This window comes from Poromitra crassiceps (genome assembly GCF_964638095.1).
Source record: "Poromitra crassiceps genome assembly, chromosome: 19".
NCBI lineage: Eukaryota > Metazoa > Chordata > Actinopteri > Beryciformes > Melamphaidae > Poromitra > Poromitra crassiceps.
Window position 1 is genome coordinate 2375344 of NC_139646.1, and position 23370 is coordinate 2398713.

General features: G+C 43.9%; 2 protein-coding genes and 1 pseudogene across 5 annotated transcripts in view; all 3 read left to right on the top strand.

The window, feature by feature from the left end:
- The window catches only part of LOC310793666 (LIM domain-binding protein 1), a 24787-nt gene extending 5986 nt beyond the window's left edge, over positions 1–18801 (top strand). For both annotated transcript variants that reach the window (XM_083655517.1, XM_083655518.1), the window contains exons 2-11: positions 2468–2570; positions 7864–7908; positions 8934–9009; positions 9157–9259; positions 9378–9550; positions 13802–13924; positions 14025–14108; positions 15520–15643; positions 15767–15912; positions 16550–18801. In XM_083655517.1, the coding sequence (XP_083511643.1) occupies positions 2468–2570; positions 7864–7908; positions 8934–9009; positions 9157–9259; positions 9378–9550; positions 13802–13924; positions 14025–14108; positions 15520–15643; positions 15767–15912; positions 16550–16780 (1208 nt within the window). In that variant the 3' untranslated portion in view covers positions 16781–18801. The remainder of the gene's footprint in view (positions 1–2467; positions 2571–7863; positions 7909–8933; positions 9010–9156; positions 9260–9377; positions 9551–13801; positions 13925–14024; positions 14109–15519; positions 15644–15766; positions 15913–16549) is intronic.
- Positions 18802–19324: 523 nt separating this feature from the next.
- Positions 19325–20347, top strand: LOC310793460 (protein SSXT pseudogene; annotated as a pseudogene). Its single transcript has one exon. The product of its transcript is annotated as a protein SSXT pseudogene (transcript).
- A 1012-nt stretch (positions 20348–21359) lies between these two features.
- LOC310793663 (armadillo-like helical domain-containing protein 3) overlaps positions 21360–23370 on the top strand; it is a gene marked incomplete at its 5' end in the record, with an annotated part of 39126 nt that continues 37115 nt past the window's right edge. Inside the window, 3 exons of one of the 2 annotated variants that reach the window (XM_083655511.1) lie at positions 21360–21408; positions 22268–22371; positions 22466–22522. In XM_083655511.1, coding sequence (XP_083511637.1) covers positions 22270–22371; positions 22466–22522 — 159 coding nt within the window. Of the gene's footprint in view, positions 21409–22251; positions 22372–22465; positions 22523–23370 lie in introns of those variants that run through there. The other variant, XM_083655510.1, reaches the window with a different exon arrangement.

Here is a 23370-nt window from a genome sequence, read left to right on the forward strand (position 1 = left end):
GTGTGTGCGATCAGCATTTTGGCGATTGGAAGTGTAAGTTAATGTTGTTTGCGGTGCTGCTTGCTTGGTGTGTGTTGTTGCTGTGGCACGGTGATATGTTACTGTTGGTTGGCATCAAAACAGCTAACGCTAGTAGCGCCCCCACATCACCTGTGTGTTCAGCGTTGTAACGTAACGTTAGCTATTAGCTAGGTAGGTGCTAGCTCCCTTTCCAATTGACATGTAGCCACCTAACTATACCACATGTGGTTTAACGTTATATATTAATGTTATAATAAACTACTTGGGTAACGTTAGTATTAAAGTGTACAACATCCAATACTCTATGCTAATTTTAGAGCATTTAGTATATGAGACACCTAGACTTAGCAATCACGGCCATGGTCACGGAAATCTGGAGTGGTTGGGAGTCTAGAACAAACAATGAAATGTTATTATTTCGAGGCAATTTCCAAGTGTTTATGTACTATTCGTTGTGGTAGACAACTGAAAGCTGGTGTCTGATTTGTGCACACAGTCGACTTTTAGGGTTAGCTTTGACTGTCAAATCTGCTCTGAAAGTTGGTTAACGTTGATCATCACTCAAGGCCAGGAAGAGAGAGTGTGTGTGTGTGTGTGTGTGTGTGTGTGTGTGTGTGTGTGTGTGTTGTGTGTGCGTGCATTGACTTTATATTTTGTGAGATGTAGGGAAGAGCATGATTCCCAGTAGAGGAAGTGGAGTCTAGCTGATGTGATTGTGAAGGCCTGTCATTAACCACTAACAGGGAGGGGAAAGGAGCTAATGGACCTCTCAACAACTAATGGACACATAAGCATCGATTATTTATTTATTTATTTATCTATCAGCCCATTTGTTTTCCTCTGGTGATGCAGGCATCACTGTGGGCTCACACAGTAAACAACTTGTTTTTACACAGAGTGAAGGCATGGCTTTAAATGGATGGGACATGGCTAAGTTGTTTTTACACAGAGTGAAGGCAGGGCTTTAAATGGATGGGACATGGCTAAGTTGTTTTTACACAGAGTGAAGGCAGGGCTTTAAATGGATGGGACATGGCTAAGTTGTTTTTACACAGAGTGAAGGCAGGGCTTTAAATGGATGGGACATGGCTAAGTTGTTTTTGCCATGTGATGGACATGATTCTTGTTTCAAAGATGCACTCGACTTCCTGGCAAATATTTTCTTCATTTATTTATTGAAACATTTCCTTGATGTCGTCTGGCATGATTTTGTGGCCAGTGCCACTGTTATACAATGCTAGTTACAAGAGAACAGAAACTTCTCTGTTACATATGTCCTAATTTGAGGCTTGCTTTTAATGACTGTGAATATGAAAGATTTTAAGAGATCTAACTACATATGTAGGTATGTCCTTCTCACCGTGTGCGTGTGTGTGAGAGAGAGACTCTCAGCATGTTATGTAGTACAGCAAAAGAACTTTGGGAAATAAATAATACAGTGTCAAAAGAGGCAGTTAATTTGCCATTTTCACTCAGGAGATGGTATTTCTCAAGTGTAGCTAGCTATATACCATAATTAAAATGGATAGATCATATTGTTGCACTGTTCTCAAATCACTGTTCTCCTCTGCTTGGTTGAATAGCAGTTTCTGCTAATTTAACTCCCAACGTATTCCACACTTTCAGTCTGTATCTCTCTCACACACACACACACACACACACACACAGTGTCAGTGAGATGTTTAATATGCAGGGACAAGACAGGGGAGACATTAATGAGGCGGGGCTTCACCGCGGCGACGGCAGAGGTCATGACCTCGCGGCCGCCACGCCTGGATGGCCTTTATAGTAGAGCTGGGCAATTAGAGTAGAGGAGGAGGCGGAGCTGTGTGTGTGAGATTCATCACTTTTTGTCTGGGTTTGTGTGAATGGGGTCAGTAATATTGGGCTGTTGTGGTTGTTATTTAGGGAGAGATGAGACCACTTGGAGGGTGATGGATTCTGGAGACATTCTGAAAACGAAGATCATTCCTCATCACATGGGTGCTTTGCGCCACCCTTCACGCAACAACTTCATGTTTTGGCAGTGATGCAAACTAGTCACCCAGACTCACCCTTAGGTGACAGTCACCTTTTTCATCCCAAAATAATTTCTGAGTGGGTTTTATGTCTGCCCTGTTGTTGTTTTCACTATTCATGACTTCGAATCCCTGTTTTGGGATTGGCCTGTGAATTAGTGCGGCCAAGTGAAACTGGGCCATACTGGCTACCTCGGCCTGCACCTGCATTCGTTCAATCACCCTCACATGATGGTCATTCTTTGAAGGGTCCCTCCCTCCAAAATGTAGTGGGAAAATACGGTCTATTTAATGAGCCTGCATACGGGCAAACCACTGTAAAGCAGACAAGTTCAGCGAGCAGCATAGCATACAAACAAACCATGTTTTCATCTTCTCTCTCGTTTGCCTTGTTTCTAAGCTGTGTCCTCTCCTCACCTCTCTTCCAGGCTGTTCCTCCAAGTCGTTCAAGCTGTACTCCCCCAAGGAGCCCCCCAACGGCAGCGCCTTTCCCCCCTTCCACCCCGGCACCATGCTGGACAGAGACGTGGGGTGAGTAGCCCTGCATCTGCATCTGCTGAGGGACTTTGGCTGAGTGTCTGTCTTGCCGAGTCAGCTCTGGACAGGCGGTTAGCCTCTCGTGTCAGATCAAGCCAACAGGAAGCAGAGCAGCCAATATCTCTGTGGCTGCTGCTGTGACATACAGGTTGTGTTGTGTTGTGGTATTGTTGTTATTGTGTCATACAGGTTGTGTTGTGGTGTTGTTGTTAGTTGTTATTGTGTCATACAGGTTGTGTTGTGGTGTTGTTGTTAGTTGTTATTGTGTCATACAGGTTGTGTTGTGTTGTGGTATTGTTGTTAGTTGTTATTGTGTCATACAGGTTGTGTTGTGGTGTTGTTGTTAGTTGTTATTGTGTCATACAGGTTGTGTTGTGGTATTGTTAGTTGTGTCATTGAGGCCATTTACACCTGGCGTTAACATGTGTTTTCTGCCATCAGATTGCAATCAGATTGTATTTTATCACTTCAGCCTGATTCCATTTACACCTGGCGTTAACATGCATTTTCTGCAATCTGATTGCAATCACATTGCAGAAATGGTTGTCCTCTCAATCCGCATAAAGTTGGTGTATCCAGAATGAGAGGACACATTGCATTTACACTTGTGTTCAATGTGTACACAATGCATCCCTGACCACCTCCGGAGGTGGTTTGGCCGATCAGATTGCAATCCTTCTTCAATGCGTTTTGGGGGTGTTTACACCTGGCATTTCAAGTGATAAAACACAATCTGATTGCAATCTGATCACAGAAAACGCATGTTAGCGCCAGGTGTAAATGGCCTCATTGTGTCATACAGGTTGTGTTGTGGTATCTCTGTGGTTGCTGCTGTGTAATACAGGTTGTGTTGTGTCATACAGGTTGTGTTGTGGTATTGTTAGTTGTGTGTCATACACAACAACTAACCTGCTGTGTCATACAGGTTGTGGTATTGGTGTGGTATTGTTGTGGTTGTTGTTGTTGTTTTGAAATCCCTGTGTATGTCCCTGTTTGTCTTTGTTTGATCATAGCATGCTTATGGTTTGATCTTAATGTTGGCATGCTTTAACTGTCTGTGCTGGTCTGTCTGCCTGTATGTTTTAACTTGCATGGTGCCAATTGCTTTGGCCTGCTACATGTTATTTTTACTTACATTTTTATTTGCTTGTGTGTATTATTGTTGGTGTTTGTTTTTAATGCTTGCTTGCTTGCTTTTAATGGCTATCTTAAGTTCTGGCCAAGGGACATCAGTTGAAAATTAGCCGTTTGGCTAACACTGGCATGTTTACAGTCATGTTAATTAATGTGCACTGTCCCTCAAATAAATCAATAAATACAAAAAATACAAATTGTTAGTTGTGTTGTGGTATTGTTAGTTGTGTTGTTGTATTGTTGGTTGTTATTGTGTCATACAGGTTGTGTTGTGGTATTGTTAGCTGTGTTGTGTCATACAGGTTGTGTTGTGGTATTGTTAGTTGTGTTGTCATACAGGTTGTGTTGTGGTATTGTTAGTTGTTTTGTCATACAGGTTGTGTTGTGGTATATCTGTGTGGTTGCTGCTGCTGTGTCATACTGGTTGTGTTGTGTCATACAGGTTGTGTTGTGGTATTGTTAGTTGTGTTGTGTCATACAGGTTGTGTTGTGGTATTGTTAGCTGTGTTGTGTCATACAGGTTGTGTTGTGGTATTGTTAGTTGTGTTGTCATACAGGTTGTGTTGTGGTATTGTTAGTTGTTTTGTCATACAGGTTGTGTTGTGGTATAGAGATAGAGAGCCAAAGTGAACGCCACTTCCTGCTTTTCTCCCTGTACCAGCGTGTGAAAAATATGAATGGTGGTGAACGGAGAGATACGGTACCTTTTTGATCCCGTTTGAATTGTGCCACGGGAGTAACACACGTCATGTTTGTTAATGTAAAAGATAACTCTGCAAGACGAGAACGTCGCAGTTTGTGGTAAAACTGTGGTACTGGAAGTGGAACTCTACTCCCAGTAGCATCAGACAAAGCCCTAACTTTACTAGTTTTAAAAAACAACCAAGATCATGGCTGAAATCCCAACAATCATATAATCATTAACAACCAATACCTAACAGTGCATCTTTTACTATCTTATTTTGTATGTGTTGTATTTTATGCTTTTGGACTTGAATTGGATTATGTACATGCATGTGAATCAGATTTACATTGTAACTCTGTTTTATTGGGGTTTTTATTGTCCTTGTATCATCTAAGGGACCCAGGGACTGCAGATGAAATTTAGCTTCCTAGCTAAGTCTGGGACCGTTTGTGACTGTCCATTGTGCCTGTCAAATAAATAAAATAAAAAAGTTATAAATCAGAAAGACTACGCACAACCAGTCGCGTAAGTGACGTCTCTCCCGCCAGTCCATTGTTGTTGATGGTGTGATGTATAATGTGCGACAGGAGATGTAGTTGATTGATTCACAAAACTAAAGCGTACGTTTCAGTTTCAGGACAAACTGACTTTCTTGACATGCATAGTTATCTTTTAAATTGACAACATTTTACACGTGTACCCCGTGGCACAATTCAAACGGGATAAAAAAAGTTACGTCTGTCTCTGTTCACCACCGTTTTATTTTTTCTGCCGCTTGTACAGAGAGTAGGGCGGTAATAACCGGTTTTAATGATGACTGTGATCAAATTCCTTACGATAACCGTACTGTTTCAAATTTTCATTCTCATTAAAACCATGGTACCGTGTTACCATGATTACAGTCCTTTGAAAACCATGGTAAATACTGTCCATCATCAAACAAACTTGGCAACCGTCTCCCAGAGAGAAATGATTTCAGTGAGTGTATCAATCCTTTTTGGGTCTGAGTTTTCAATATAAAACTTGGTGAAATGATTTCTGCAAACCATGATAATACTGATAACCGTGATAATTTTGGTCACTATAATCGTGATATGAAATTTTCATATCATTCCATCTGTAACAGGGAGGACAGGAAGTGACATTCACTTTGGCTCTCTATTGTTAGTTGTTGTGTTAGTTGTGTTATTGTGTCAGACAGGTTGTGTTGTGGTACTGTTAGGGCCTGTGTCCACCTAGCGTCTTTTTCCGACGTTAAACGCTGGGAGTGCGCTGGGGAACGCTGATCCCAGCGCACAATATACAAGGAAGCAGTCTGCAAGTAACGTTAGTTCAGCTTGATAGCTGACAGCTAGCAAGCTAATAACTAGGGATGCACCGATTGATCGGAAATGGCCGATTTTCACGTGATCGGCCTCGATCGGTGATCTGCGCCGGTCACTCTAAAATGCCGATTCTGTGAGCCGATTTTCAAGTGACGTGCGCGCACCCAAAAGCAGCGAGACCGAGTGGATGTGGATGAGTTGCAGCCAAAACAAAAGCTGCCACTACACAGTACACACATGCCACAGCATGTCTTCGTCGGTGTGGAGCCGCGGAGGGGCCGGGTAGGTTGGAGTCCACAGTACATTCCAGTCTGAGCGGCTCGCTTCACCTCACCATCCCCTCTTCCCCGACCAGCCTCCACATCACCGCTGCCTGCTGCTGCTGCTATCTGTCAGTCACGTTGTAACCCTAACCCTAACGTGTACAGCCAGGAGAGGACTTTTGTTTCGTATTGCGAATAGAACGACGAACATAATAATAAAACGCATCGCACCAGTGTGCAAGGTTTTCTGTGAGAGATGATTTTTTTTCGAATGGCGGATTTAAAAAAACGCGCTCTGTGTGTAAACTACGATATTCAAACTGAGTCAACTCAAACTCATTTCCTCATCTAGGCTACTCAAGAACAGCCAAATCCACAACTGTAGAGTGGGCATGGCTTCGAAGGTCTCTGGGCTCCAGCGCTATAGGCTATAAACTCCTTGTCCATGGATAACATTTTGACGTTTATTTATTTTATTTTATTAGTTTATTTGGCAGGGACATAGGCCTATACAAAAAAACATTAAACCCCATAGGGGAAGATATGCTTTGTAACAGATTTAGCCATAGGCTACTTTCCATCTGAAGCCCCTGTTCTGTTGCACCTTTTTTCTTTTGGAAAAGTAAATGCATGATAGCTGTGGGATATACTGGAATTATTGTTTTATATTCATTGTATTTACACAAAAAAGAAAAGCTCTGTCCAGTAACCTGGAACACTTATTTTGAGATGTTTTTGAGTGAGATCGTCCTACCTCATGCAAATGATAAGAAATGTGACATGAATGTTAATTTTCTATTAAAGCAAAGTTAAAAAGTAAAAAAATAACCTGCCAATTATTGTTATTAGAAAAAAAATCGGAATCTGCAAAAATCGGTATCGGCAAGTCAGACTATTCAAAAATCGGAAATCGGAATCGGCCAACAAAATCGCAATCGGTGCATCCCTACTAATAACACAGGTAGGCTACGCTATTAAAAGCAGTAAGCACAACACTCACCAGAAATATTAAGTGTCTAGCCGATCTGCTCCCACAATTGAGCCGTTCTGTCTCTGTTGCGATAGTTTTTCCATATGATTAGTTACCAGAAAAGGAGCAGCCAACACCAGCGTCTTTCTGAAAAGTTAAAATATTTTCAGCTTGAAGCGCTGGGAGTCGGGCGCACAAAAACGCCGAAAATAGACGCTGGGCGCTGCGCACTTTCTCTACACGTCCGTGTGCGCTCGCATACGCTCTCCCCCCATTGGAAACAACTGAAAAAAGAGGCTGGACCTGAGGAAAAGATGCTAGGTGGACACAGGCCCTTAGTTGTGTTATTGCACTCTGGGTTTAGAGCAGCAGTTAAAAGTGCGGTGTCTGCATTTTAAAATCGATAAGGCAGAACTACTTGATTATGTTAACTCTAGGACCAGGCTTTTAACACTTCACCAGGAATTCAGCTGCAGGTACTCGTCACTTTTTACGAGTCTAGTCTTTTAAATGTCCTGTATAGGCTTCTGTATTTTTGCACACCATGTTATGATCTTGGATGAAATCTCCACGTAACAAAAACAAACTTGATGCAACTTCTTCTGTGGCTGGAAAATGTCTGGGGGATAATGTATACCCTGTGTGTTGACAGCTGAGATTCTGGAATTCAGTGCTGCACTGCATGTTGCTTTTCAGTGAGCCTGTCAGATGCTCGTGTGTGTGTGTGTGGAGGTGTCATTTACTGTGTCTCCCTCTCTATCATCCAATTTGTGCCATGTTTGGCTAGTGTCCCAGGAAGACAGACTAGCTCCTAGAGGGAGGCATATTAGCATGGTAACCTCTGAATAATCTCTCTGCTCTCTCTCTCTGCTCTCTCTCTCTGCTCTCTCTCTGACTATTGTTTCTCCAGTCCCACCCCGATGTACCCTCCCACATACCTGGAGCCAGGAATAGGGTAAGACCACATTACCTTTCATTATCTGTAACTGGTGTGGGGGAAAGAAACACAATACCACAAGTACAGATAAGGCTGTGGTAAATTGGGTTCTTATCTCACTTTCAATAGAGATTTAGCATTTAATCTAGGATGAGGCTAGCCTCAGTAGCCTCAGTAGCCTGGGAACCTGACCAATCTGCCAGCTCATGATTTGTTTGCTCTGGCAGATGCGTCTGGCCGCCCTCCCGTTCCAACAGATTTCCACCCGGCCCGAAAACGCCCGGGCCAATCACAGCCTCCTTTATTTCACAGCTTTTAATACTCGTCGTCTGATTGGTCAATCACAACATTCTACTACGTCTGTTATTTCTGTATATCAAACCGCTGCTAGCAGACCGTTGCTATGAATGAACGCAGTTCTGGGGGACCACGTCGTCCAGTGATATCAATTCACAGAAAGAAGTCTGGCAAATTGAACGGTTGCTTCACATCGGGGTCCTGCAACACCCTGTCAGGGTTTAGTTTGTGATAATGCCTGGATTGCTGTAACACACCATAACAGCTGATGTCATGGTGGTTGGCAAACAGCTGATCAGTCGCCTGTTTAATACTAAACTACAACCACCACTAATGATAATAAACTCTATTTATATAGCACCTTTCATAACATAAAATGCAGCTCAAAGTGCTTGACATATTTCAGTTGCCCTGCGCTATGTCACACGTTTCGTCGTTCTGATTGGTTGAGGCATTTGGACTGCACCTGTTGGCAACGCCCACCTGGGAATAGAAATTGAACTGAGGGATTCCAGACTCATTCATCCGGAACGCCGATCGAGTTGGTCTGCCGATGTCAGGCTATGATGATCAGGCTAAGCTAGGTTGGGATTGTGAACCAGACATATCATTATGCGAGGCACTCTGCTGAGCTCAGACAGGATATTTATACCAGGATATTTTTTGGGTTGTTAACTCTCATATCCTTCTCACCCGCTGTCCTGTTTGTGCTCTGCTCCTCCTGTCTGTCTCTCTGTGGTGTTCAGGAGACACACACCATATGGCAACCAGACAGACTACAGAATATTTGAACTCAACAAACGGCTACAGAACTGGACAGAGGTCACACACACACACACACACACACACACACACACACACACACACACACACACACACACACACACACACGCAGACAGACAAAACCACATGGTAGACTTGGTAACTGATGATTGGTTGATTGATTTCCCCCACCTCTCCATGCCGTAGGAGTGTGATAACCTGTGGTGGGATGCGTTTACTACAGAGTTCTTTGAGGATGACGCCATGTTGACCATTACCTTCTGTTTGGAGGACGGACCCAAACGCTACAGTAAGCAGAAATACTGTCCTCTTAATACCAAGTCCTGCAAACACCAATACACTGCACAATATGGTAATGTCGTCTTCTTCTCAATTCTTCCTGTGTTTTCTACCCTCCTCCGCTGCAGCAATTGGCCGGACGTTGATTCCGAGGTACTTCCGGAGTATATTCGAGGGGGGCGCCACTGAGCTCTACTATGTGCTGAAACATCCCAAGGAGTCCTTCCACAATAACTTTGTCTCCCTTGACTGTGATCAGTGTACCATGGTCACCCAGAATGGCAAGCCCATGTTCACACAGGTAGGTGTGTGTGTGTGTGTGTGTGTGTGTGTGTGTGTGTGTGTGTGTGTGTGTGTGTGTGTGTGTGTGTCTTTGTAATTATTTCATCATGGCCTACAGCACTTATTCCCAAATTGGGTATTGTGTACCACCTGGGGTCCTCGCAGTTACGTAGGGGTACACAAAAAAATAATAATCTGTAGCCCCCTTCTGGAGGTAGAGGGGGGTACACATAAAAAGGGAGACATGTTTTGGAAAAGTAATGCCATTTTATTTGTGAAGTTCATGAGTAGTAATTGTTAGTTAACAGTATTTCTCTTGAATACTGTTAAATGTCACACAAATCCATTACAGAGATACATTCTAGACCTCCCTACAGGAGGACATTTGAAAAGGGTCATGGGAGAGTTTTGAAATGTCACCAGTGAAAAGATCTGGGAGCGCTGGGCCTAGAAATTGTCTCTTTGTTAACGCAAACAGCATCAAATACAGATCACTTGCAAATGAAAGGTGTACTGGTCGTAATACTGGGCCTAGTGGGCCACTTGTGCAACTTTCTCAACTCCCCAAAATGAGTTTTGGACTGAGCCTACTTCTTGTCATGCCATCAAAAACAAGTGTGACTGAAAGGCCAATGCTGGGTGGGGAAAGAGAATGTCTTAACGCCTTGCCCTGCAGCAACTACTGTGAAGATGCCAACCACTTTAACACTTAAAGCAGAACTAAACCCCAAAACACTTTTTTCTCAGCTTTTAACCAATATATGGCTTTTGGTGTGGTGTGTGAAGGATTCTCGTCAAAATCTCCACATTTGAGACCAATCTGTTACAATTTTACAAACTATCATTTTCAGCAGCATAAGTGCCCTCTATGGGTTCAAACCTGCTTTTTTGGGGGTGCTCAAATGAATGGCCCAGAGCAATTTAGAGAGAGTGGCGTCAGCGGAGGACCAAAATGTGTGACTCATTAGCCAATGAACAGCCAGGAAGGGGTCTCGCGCTACTTTTGAATGCTAAAATAAAGCTGATAATGTACAATTTGATTAAAAAAAACGTTAAAAGTACAACACAAACTGTCCATTTTGCTGCAACTCGACAGTGCTGCTTAACTCATTGAGTGCCAGCCACTTTTGAACGGACGCTCCCAGTGCCAGAGTTTCAGAGCGTTTTCAGTGATTTCTCGAGGCCCACAGAATATTGTGTGATATTACTATGTAAACACCGAACACGCACAAAGAACGATGAGACTCTATTGTATCAGCAGCAAAAAAAAGTTTATTGATATCATTTTCCGTTCTTTAGTTATCAGCCGGAGAAGATAGGTCAAAAACAGCAAAAACAGGCGTTTCCATCTAGAAGCTGAGATATTGAGCCTTTTGTGAAATTAAGCATTTCAAGCAAATCACTGACTCTGAAACTAATATTTTCTGACCTGAAACATCTGAACAGTAATTTCCTTCAATATAACAGCACCCCCACCCCCCTCTACTGCAAACTCCTCCTCCGTGGGTCTGTCTCTGGTGGCTCTGCTCCCTCTGCTGCTTGTCAGGCGAGTCTCTGCTGCTTGCGGATCCACGTTTGGATGGCAGCCGCTCGTCGGGGGAGTCTGGATCGGGCTCGCTCGTTTCTGGGGTTTCGGTTGTGAGCTGGGATGAAGCTGCGTCCGATTCTGGGCTTTCTGCTGCGCGTTTGAAAGTGTGCTGCACCCAGAGTCTATTTTCGGAGCCCCCCACCGTTGTGCGCCGGCTCCCAGCGCGACAGCGAAAAGCCAAACCATTCTCATGAGAATGGTTTCATCACGGCTTTTTCTGCTGTTTTTACTCAACTTTCTCTAATCTGGAGAGCACTGTCGCCACCTAATGGGTCGGTAAAATAGGTTATACACATTCAACATGCCCCAAAATTTTACAGGAGATGTATTAGGCATTGATCCACGTCCCACCGTCAAAAAACGCAATTGACGACAATCGTCGTCATTGGCACTCTACGTTAGTAATCGAATTGACGACGATTGTCGTCATTGGCACTCAATGAGTTAATGAACTCTTGAGAGTAAAAAACTGGTCCATTGGAGTGAATGAAGATGTCACGACTCTTCTATACACGGCTCTGGAATGGCCTATTTGGTCACGGTGGTATTTGCGCGTGGTAATTGTATATTATCAGCAGCTTTATTTTATGAAGCGCAAGCCGTTCCTGGGTGCTGGGATAACGCAAGGCATTATGGGTAATCGGCTACTGTGGCTAATGCTAGCGGCTAACGTTGGTTACTTTACATAGCAGTAAAATGCCACTGAATGACCAAATTGATATTAACCATTTCGAATAACACTCTTTCCATACGGACCACCAGCGTTGGTTAGTTGTTTATAGTGTGGCTATATTTATAATGTACTCTTATGATACACTGAAAATACTGCCTGTCATACAACAAAAAAAGAAAAGGGGATTGGGAGGCGGGCCATAGCGTCTCTGTAGATGATTTGATTTGACAGTTCTGGGCACTGGAGTTGGCGTTGGCCAATCCTGGCGTGTTCCGCCCCCAAATCCAGTGTGTTCTGCCGCAATCAAAGGGTGTGGGTTCCAGGACAACCAGGCTGTCTGAGGCACGCGCCGGTTACGTTAACTTTAGGAGCAGTGCGGTAAATACAATATTCCTAGAATGCGAGTTTAAAGAACCACTTATATGTCCTCTGCATTCTACATCAAATGAAAACATTACTGTTTGTTTTGTTTTGTATGTTACATACTTATTGGCCAAGTTATTAGTTTGTTTATGGCCTAGAAATTCTGCCAGGGTACAAGGCAATATAGGCAGCCATCTTGCCTGCAGAATCTTCAAATCAAGTAGAATAGCGTTTTGTCACATGTCTGCTTTATGTAACCGGTTACAGCTCAAAGTGGCGATGGGGTCTTGAAAGTGATTGGAAGGGTCTTGAAAAAAGTCTTGAAAAGTATTGAATTTAACTTCAGGATTGCTGCATATACCCTGTAATTGCGTATGTAGTGGCATGACCATTTTTCCCATTTAAAAAAATATATATATATATTTTATTTTCAAATTTTTGCAGAACAATAAACAAACAAGACAAACAAGCTCAGACACAGGAAAAAACAAACAAAAAAAACACATCTTTGACAATTAGTATTGTAACATGGTGCTACCAGCACTATATGTGCCCATGTGCTTATACAATATGCATTGAGTCCTATGAAAGGGGTCCATGGAAAACCATCCAGGCAAGCAGTCTATCACCCGTAACCTCAGTCACTAGTCATTCTTGACTTCGTCAAAGTAAGCCAAGAAGGGGTCCCAGATATTTGAGGACCTTCTGAGCGAGTTGGCTCTCAGGAACCTCAGCCTCTCCATCTGTATAACAGAGATCATGTCCATCAGCCACACCTGAAAAGAAGGTGAAGAGGAGGACTTCCATTCCTTTAAAATCAGTCTTTTAGCAACAGTTGTCCCCAGCGTCAGAGACTGTTGCACAGCTGTAGGGAAGTTCAGAGAGGACTCCGAGCAGCCAAAGATGGCGAGTTCTGCCTCCGGCTGAAGGGTTATTTTGTAGGCCTTAGAGTACCAATCAAATATTTTGGCCCAGAATGCCGTTAGTGAAGGGCAGAACCAAAAGGCATGAGACAGAGTGCCCTCTGACACCTGACACCTGTCACACAGTGGAGAGACAGAAGGGAAGATCTTGTGTAATTTATACTTTTGAGTAATGAAGACGGTGAGCAACTTTAAATTGGATCAGCTGGTGCCTGCTATTAACTGAGCAGAGTTGGACCATTTTTCTCCTTAATTGTACTTGGCCAATCAATTCCCCCTGCTGTCCCGGTCATTGCTCCACCTCTTCTGCCAGTCTGGGGAGAGCTGTAGACTAGCACATGCTTCCTCCGACACACGTGTCACCAGCCACTTCTTTTCAGCTGACGAGCGAGGACGTAGCAACCAGGACACGCCCTTTAATCCGGCTTCCCACCCGCAGACACGGCCAATTGTGCCTGTATAGATGCCGGACCAAGCCGGAGGTAACGGGGGGGCCTTGAGCCTGCGACCCTCCTGTTGGTAGGCAGGGGAACTACCGCTGCGCTACCCGCACGCTCAGCACTTTCTCTTCGGTGCTTTGATTCCCACAACTTCAAACCTGCAACTTTTGCCTTAAATCTGTAACTCGTACTCGTTTGTGTCACAGAAAGTCCAACTGTCTCTGCGTCGCTTTGAGTGAATTGATGTGCTGACCTCTGACCTCTGACCTCTGACCTGCCACAGGTGTGTGTGGAGGGGCGCTTGTACCTGGAGTTCATGTTTGACGACATGATGAGGATAAAGACGTGGCACTTCAGCATCAGACAACACCGTGAGCTCATCCCGCGCAGCATACTGGCCATGCATGTGAGTGGGAGGCGACACGGAGGCACATGGCTTTGTTGATGTGAGTGCGTGCGTCCGTCAGCTCTGTGACCGTTGTGTTGTTGTTGTTGATGATGTCCAGGCACAGGACCCGCAGATGCTGGACCAGCTGTCCAAGAACATCACAAGATGTGGCCTGTCCAACTCCACCCTAAACTACCTCCGAGTAAGTAACGCACACATTCAGCATTATGCTTCAAAAGGATACTAGTGTGTTGATGCCTTCGTTGTCTGTTGATCTCACTCCATTCATAAGTTTGTCCAAGGTTTTATTCAAAATGGACTTGCCTTTTGTCCCCCAGTGCCTCCAAACTAAAATACTCTCCGCAGACTTATTTTAATCTGTAGACGTGATACATCATATTCACAATAAGGTTATTATTGTGAAGAACATTCGGGTGGAAATTAGAGAATTAGGATTCCATCATGGGCAAAAATGTCCCTAACTGCAAGATTCACTTTTTGTTATTCGACATGTGAAATGTATGCAGGCTGATACCGATTTGCCCCCAAGTCCTGGTAACCCTGCCCTCCCCTCAACTCCTGGTAACCCTGCCCTCCCCATGCAACATTTATCATTCATAAAAGTGTCAACTTTTACATGGACAGCTATAAGCCGATATTAATCTGATTGAGACAAGACTCTGATTTGAGAAACTGGCATGTACACAGCGTTAACTGATCACCGTAACCCGAATAAGGTCATAGCATAATTGAATTAAGACATAAGGAGCGTTCCGATTCTAGTTGGATTATTGAAGGGCATTTTAGACATGTATACAAGGGACAGCTCACCCTAAAATATAAAATACATATTTTTCCCCTCACCTGGATGGGTTAAATGCAGAGGACACTTTTCACCGGCCACCGTCAGCATGAGTGTGTTGTGGCCGCATGCATGTGTTGTGGTGTTCGTGTGACAATAAAAGACGGGGCTTGTCCCATTACGAGAGTTTTCTTTTTTTTTTTTTTTAATAGTTGTTCCCACATGAAACTGCTCACAACAAGGTCTGTGGATTATCTTGAGTAACTGAACCAGGTCATGATTTCTGAAAAGAGACGTTGCTGTTGAGTTTTTCAATTTAATTTTTTTGGGCGCTTTGGTCTATTTGCACCTTCACTAAAGGCTTGAAGTGGCCGTGTACTGCAGTGATTCTCCTTTGTCCTATTAATGGGACTTTGCTGTGTAGCATGTAAAAAGGAACATTAATATTGGTTTATTTAGATTATTGCTGCCCATCTAAACATAGTGTGTGAACAACCATGCTTTGCAGCAATGGCACTGAAATGTATTTGCATTGATGCAATACCAAAGAAAATATAATGTGCAGACTTGAGGGGTTTGGGGACTCGGTAGTGGCTGTGAGCTAAGTACTGCTGATATAAACAGACTTAAATGATCTCAGAAAGGTAAATGTAAAGAGGCAAACAGTGGGGGGAAAGGTTCACACAGACAGGCTCCTTAAAGGCTGCACACTTTCTGCTGTATTTATTATTTGATCATGGAATAAACATTGCTGACTAAACGTTTTGTACTCTCCACCCTGCTGTCTGTCTGTCTGTCTTCCCACTTCCAGCTGTGTGTGATTCTGGAGCCCATGCAGGAGCTGATGTCCAGACACAAGACGTACAGCCTCAGCCCCAGAGACTGCCTCAAGACCTGCCTCTTCCAGAAATGGCAGAGGATGGTGGCACCACCAGGTATTACGCACACACACACACACACACACACACACCGCGCGCGCGCGCACACACACACACACACACACACACACACACAGTGTTAATGCATGTTCTAACTCTCTCTCTTTCGCTCCTCTTTAGCTGAGCCAGCAAGACAGGCCCCTAACAAGCGGCGGAAGCGTAAGATGTCAGGTGGCAGCACCATTAGTGGAGGAGGAACCAATAACAACAGCAACAGCAAGAAGAAGAGTCCTGCTAGTGGGTTCCCTCTGTCCAGCCAGGTTCCAGTGAGTACCTCAGTGCAATCTACTCACTCTACTTTGCCATTGCACTTGAGAAAACAAATATTGTGTCAAGAAAGTATGGTCCTCCAGGCACAACTGTGAGTCAAGTACTATACAATGTCTTTATTTGGAGAGCAAAGAATTACGCCACCACAAGATTTGTCTTTATCAACAAGTGATCAATGTTTGCTGCTGGACCCAAGTCTGTTATGCAACTATAAATTTGAAAGTGACTTATGAAACAGAGAGACCTAAGCCAATACCTTTTATTAGATCTAGTGTGCATATTGTGTTGAACATGCAAACATCCAGACAGCAACTTGAGCATGTTTGTTTTCCCCAGTGTGGAAACTTTATTTAGACCTACATCAGAGTTTAATTAATACATCCATCTCTACATGCTCCTCTGTAAGCTATGTGTTTTTCCTCTTGTGGCCATTTTAAATATGACACTTTCCCCCCGCAATGAGGCCACTGGAGACTAATCACATTATATACTGATGTGGCTGTTTCTTTAACTCTGCAGACTTGATCGATGTGAATAATACACGACGACACACAAAACATTCGTAGATCGATTATTCACGAACAACAACTTTGATTGTCTCTCTGCCGCTAACGAGGGTTTTCCTCTCCGCAGGATGTGATGGTGGTGGGAGAGCCCACGCTGATGGGAGGGGAGTTTGGCGATGAAGACGAGCGTCTGATCACGCGGCTGGAGAACACGCAGTTCGACGCGGCCAACGGCATCGATGACGAGGACAGCTTCAACAACTCTCCGGCACTGGGGGCGAACTCCCCCTGGAACAACAAGGCCCCGTCCAGCCAGGAGAGCAAGAGCGACAACCCCACCTCACAGGCATCGCAGTAGAGCCCAGAGCCCCTCGACACCAAGCCCTCTCTCTCTCTGTCACTCCTCCGCCCCCACCACCCCTCAACAACAGCCAGGAGAGCAACAGCAACCCACTCCCCCGCCCGCCACCTACCCAGACATCACTTTAGAGCCCAGAATAGTCCCAACAACTCCGTGACACAGGTAGCCCCGATGGAGCTCAGAGTGCCAGAGGCTCGATGCGTCCTTCTCAGACATTGTAATCGAGCCCGGAGGAAGTGTCAAAAGTTTTGTCGTTTCGGCGACTTCCCGATACTTTAGGCTCTGTGTCCCAACTCTTCGTCATTGACAACGACCGGATATTATGTGAAAAAGGAAGGAGCAGAGACTTTTGAGTGGAGAACTGTGTGGAGTCGTCCATATTGGTATGCATGTAGGAAGAGGTGGGGTGAAGCGGAGGGGACGGTGGCAAGTTGCTTAGGGATGACTAGCCCACCTTACTCTTAACATGGCTCTCAATGCTGGTCTGCTCTGTTCATGTGTTTAGTCATACTTTATGTGCTGGCTTTTAAGAGAGAATATGTGTGTGTCCGAGTGTCCGAGAGAGTGTGTGTGTGTGTGTGTGTGTGTGTGTGTGTGGGTGGGGGTGGGGGGGGGGGGGGGTGACAGTCAATGGGAACATGAATTGGGGCTTTGCCAAAGCAGGTGGACCAGAATTGAGAGCCAGCCTTTTAAACCATTGAAATTCACACACTGGTAGCAGAGATGTACTGTGGCACTAGGGATATGTCTTACACACACACACACACACACACACGCACGCACGCACGCACGCACGCATACATACACAATGATTGAAGGATTCTGAATCCCCTAGTGCCCAAACCTCCTCTGGTTAGACGACAGCAGATGCATCCCTTTGAACAGAGAGCATTTAAAACACATGCACATACACACAGTTACACATTTTAAGAGTTTTATACAGTATCTATTTCCCTAGAATGTTTTTTTAATTTGTATTAAACTCCTTCATTTCAATTGTTACTTTTTTATTTTCTACCAATATTGAAAAGCTACAGACCAAGGAGCAACACAGGACTTTTATCCCCCCCCCCCCCTCTAAAATATATTGTTTTTATCTTTTATGTTAATAAAAGAGAAATAATTTAGTGTGGATGTTTTTATTTTTGTCTTTTTGTTCCTTTTTGGAGATTTGAATTTTTGTGTATTTGTGCTTGTATATTTAAGGTAGTAGCAAAGTTCTGTCTGACTGTAATAAAATGTATTCTTACTTAGATTTACCTAAAGCCATCCCGATCTAATGTAAAGAAAAAGAAAAAAGGAGAAAAAAACACTCATGAACCTCCCCCTTCTTTCTCCCTACCCGCTCTTCCCGCTCTCCCTCTTTTCTAAAACTTGTGTAAATTTAATGACAAGACCCCAGGGGGTCAGGGGTCAGGGGTACAACGGCACCATCCAGAGGTGACTTTTGGTATGTTTCAGTTTTGTTTATTTATTTTTGGAATCTTCAGATATTCACACTCTTCTATTTCATCTATACAGGGAATGATTTTTCACCTTAACATCCATCATGATTCTGTGTACTGCCATTTTCAACTTGATGTCAAGTGAATTTGCTCACTGAATTTGTTAGCTGACCAGTGACTTTCATCTTTAATCACTGGCTGAAATCACAGGGTTTTATTTGTTTTTGGGCCAAATTGTCTTCATTTGTGTGGTCTCTTTCATAATCCACAGTGGTTACCCTCAGTCATCTAAAAAATCTTCTAAAACCAGCTTTACATCAAGTTCAATTGGCATATATTTGGTAGCAATGCTGAGTCTCTTTCTGTAAATACAGCTAAAGCTCTGTTATTGTTCTGTACATTTCCATTTCAACACCGTTATTTCCAGCAACAGTTATGATTGAGTTTGAATGGTGACCTGTACCTTCGGCAAACCCTGTAGAAAAATCATTGTTTGATATATATTTTTTGATTTGGTTAGTTTTTGCCCTTGATAATTAATGTATGGTACCAATAAAAAGATACATTTTCACTTTAAAAGAGCATGGAGTTTGTGAATTTTGTTACTTTTTTCCCTTTTCTTTTTGGGTAAATATTGGAGCATTTGCATACATGTTTAACAGTTCAGTGGATAAATTAAGTTAGTGTCAGTCTGTGATAATGTTTCTCGGTCTCATATAAGGTAGATACCATCTTATTATTTTATAACTATTGTGTGTGTGTGTGTTCTGGTCCAATGCCTGCCTACAGGTTTCCCTTGGCTCTTGGGTAGGTGTGACAGTGGGCAGTCTATCCTGCACAGACCCAGGTTTGAATCTGGCCCGCTGTGCTGCATGTCCTCTCTCTGAGAGACAGCTCAAGCAATTGAGATGTCATCAGTGGTGTCATTCAAGCAATTGTGATGTCATCAGTGATGTCATCAATGCTTCCTGGCTGAAGCATAAGTGGTGGAAGCACGGTGGAAGCTGCTCGCATACGATAACTTTCCTCCAAAAACGATAATTTTGTCCCTCAGGTACGATAATTCAACATTTTCCACCTGGCAACACTGATCACCATGTCGGTGCCGTTTGTACCTCACAGGCAGTGTGGGAAGGGAGTTATAACCGCCGCTGGAATACAAAAGTTACTTGACGAGAACAACCAGCTGATCCAGTGTATAATGCGCTTCCAAAGCAAAGGCAAAACAGCAGAGTGTTCACAGTATCAACAGATGCTGCGCAGAAATTTAGTGTACCTGGCCATGATAGCAGACTCCAATCAGAACCTCCCTGCTCCGCCCACTCAGAACATGCCTATGGGTCCTGGTGGGATGAACCAAAGCGGAGTCCTCCCACAGCCTGGTCATGGCCACAACATGCCCTTTGAGGGTATGGTCAGCAGTGGCCCCCCAGCCCCACACATGCAGAAGCAGATGAATGGACAGATGCCTGGACCCAATCACATGCTCATCATGCAAGGTCCCGGCCCAGGTCCCAACCACTCCATGAATATGCCCCCCAGCAGCCATGGCTCCATGGGCGACTACAATCACTTGGTGCCTTCCTCCCAGGGTATCCCAGCTCCTTCCTCCCAGGGTATCCCAGCTCAGAGCCAAACCAACATGAACCAGGTCCAGCCCAAGAGAAACTATGGCCCTCGGCCAAACATCAACATGCAGCCCAACCAAGGCCCCATGATGCACCGGCAGCCTCCTTCCCAGCAGTATAACATGCCTCCTGGTGGTGACAGGCGGCACTACCAAGGGCAACGGAACTCATTGGGAATCATGGGCCAGGTCAACCGCGTGGGGGGACAGAGGCCAATGCCACCCTACACACCCCTACAGCAAGGCAATGCCCAGTATGGCCAGCAGGAGGCACGCCAACAAGGACCTCCCCAGCAGCAGGGCTACCCTCCTCAGCAGCTGTACCCAGGCCTACCACAGCAGCGGGCGTATGGCCCCGCCCAAAGTGCCCCAGGAAAGTACCCCAACTATCCTCAGGGGCAGGGACAGCAGTACGGGGCGGCCTATCGCCTCCCTCGGCCTGGACCCCCCCAAGGCCAGCAGAAGCGTCCTTATGGCCAGTATGGGCAGTAGGCTATAGAATTTACCAGCAGTGAGGTTGTCACAGCAACCCACACAGCCCTGCTCTGACCTCTGCCTGACCTTTGGCCTCTGGGCAACTGTTAAGGTAAGGGGGTTCCTCCATACATAACCCCCCACTAAAAAACATGCAGAAGATCGTCATCCGACCAGTGACGACAACATCTGAAGTTGGTCCAATGATGGTCCAATGATGGTCCCCAGGCGCTGGAAAGAAATAGTGACCACTGCTCCTGGCCTGCCCCCTGGAGGAAAGGACAAGCCTGGATGGGTCAAATGCAGAGGACATATTTCACTGGCCACCGTCGGCATGAGTGTGTGTTGTGGCCGCATGCATGTGTTGTAGTGTGTTCGTGTAACAATAAAGACAGGCTTCCGTCTGAAATCGTAATATTGATTTAGGAGTTAATTTAGTTTGACAGTTAATGAGAGCTGTTTGAGTTACTGGTAAGTCGTGGACCTCCAGTGATGTCATTTGTGCATGAATGACATCACTGGTCCACAGCTTTAACCCAAATAAATCACATGATCTTTTTACAGTTTCTGTAGGCTACTGTGTGAAGTCTGATCCCAGGCAATTATAGAATCAAAAAGCACACATTATAGTGAGGATTATAGTGTATGTGACTTATTGTATAGCGTTACATACCTGTTTTATGACCTATTCCTATGCTTTTAATGTCTCTCAATGTTTATATTTTTCCCTGCCTGTGTGTGAGCAACACTGTAGCATGACTCAATAAAGTTTTTTCTGATCTGATTTAACGCTAATGATATACACTTGAGTTTGCTAACAGGACACTTGCTTCGGTGTGACACTAACTTCATAAATTACTAAAGGTTTTGAGGAGGATTACAGTAATTAAACCTTCATAAATGTAGACTACCACAGCTAACATGTGGAAGTGTCACGCTTGTGATCTGTGGGGTGCTAAGACCATGTAGACAACAAGCAGCTAGCTACAGCAGAATGCTAGCAGATGCTAGTGCTATTAGTTTCTCACGACAAGGATCCATGAAATACTTTTACGTTCAATTGTAATACTTCAATTGAGGTGAGTTAAGGACAAACGTTGCTCTAAATCATATCAGCTAAATCACATAGCTCAGAAGTGCTGTTAGTGCTGGTGTCCACACAAACGTTAGGTAGCTAACGTTAACGTCGTTGACATTCTTCTCTTGACAGGCAATACATGTTTTGAGAGCTAGCTAGCTGCAGTAGCTGCTGGTTAACGTTAGCAGTTAGCATTAAAGCAGAACATTGTCATGTACGTTAGATAAAAGCAGACGCTAACGCTATGTACGGTGACTTTATGTTAACGGCTAATTCACGCTAAAATATGTGGTAAATAAAAATGCGCTGGCGAGTGTGACCATAATATTGCTATGCTAGCTTAACATTAGCTAACGTTAGCAGTCTGCTCACCACCCAAACCTAGTCATGGCATGTGCCATCAATTCTAGCAAATACCAGCTGAGCCAACTCAACTCAACAGTTCTCTAATCATTATTCATTGTTTGTGTTTGTTTCTGTATGTGAGTATTGTGTTTTTATTCCATCTTATTACCTAACTGTACTTGACTGATCATAAGGTTTAGGTTGTTGTGGTATACCTTCGCTGATGCCACACACTGATAATCATGTATTTTTTATTTAAAATCTTTCTCTGGGGGATATTAGGTCAAGACAGGAGTTGTATTACTGCAGACAGGTAACGCTAGCAACCGTAGCAGGGTGGAGTAGTGATTAGGGAGGCTGAAGTTTAAACTTTAAGGCAAACATCTTCCCTGCTGAAGATGTGAACCCTGGAAGCGAATGAAAAGACAAAACTCTAGGCGGTCAACAGAGTATTCAAGAAAAAGAGACTAGAGTTTGACATGATATGTTTTCTTTTGTTATGTCCTCAAACCTAGCCATGTCTCAGGTGGAGAAGAAGACAGGGCTGCTGAGGAGGACATCATCCTCCAAGAAACCCTTGAAGGAGAAGGTGGTGTTGATGTATGACGAGATCTTTGCAGTAAGTATTAAAGTGGGAGAAGGCAAATAGTGAGAGTATGATAATAACCCATGTTCAAGTCTAAAGTATTACTGCCTGTTTTCTTTCCTTGTAGAAAGAGGACCCAGCCAAAAACAATCCTCGCTTCTGGGATGAGTTATTTCTTATGAAGGTAATATATATTATCTATAAACCTATATGTTATCTATATCTTTATATGAATAATCTCTGTGGAGAAATTGAGCCACTGTAGCAGTAAGTACTATGATATATCAAAGGCGTATAAATAAGAATATCAAATAATAGCAAAATAAATAAAATGCAAATGAGGGTTATATGTATATAATATTTTAAATCTTTTTCAGTTTCAACATGAGAATATGTTAAGTAGAACTCAATGCATGAAAAAATGAAAAGGTATGGATTGCAGCATTAACAGGGTGTGCATAATGGTAGCCGTAAAACTAAAAGAAAAATATGTAAAATGTGAGGGAGAGAGTGCAGGTCTGCGGAGGGCCGATGTCCAGAAAGTCTTTAGGTGTGTAGATGTGTGTTCTTAATTTTGTTACTTTAAAATATTCAAATTACAGACGTAACATGTAGGGATTGTGCAGATTTGGATTAAAAAAAACTTCATATGGATGCACCATATGTACACAGCAGTGACAATGTGCACATTGATGTCCGGTCACTATTATAATCAGAACATATTTGTGGATGGAGATGGAGGTAGCATACACACAGACATTTTTCCCAGAGATACAGTATGTACAGATATGCTGAGAATGTGCTGACATGTGCAGATCACAAACAGTGCAAACAAATGCCCTATAGATTAGTCCAGAGCATAGGAATGTGACAAGTAGTCCAGGATAGTTTGTATAGGAAGTGCCTATACAAACGGCTTTGCCACCATCCTAGTCGGCTGAAGCTGGTCCTGTTTTGACAAGAAGTATTACAGTCTGGACAGAAGAGCTCCTAATCTGCTCTGTGTTGAACTTTGGGGAGGACGAGGCAGAG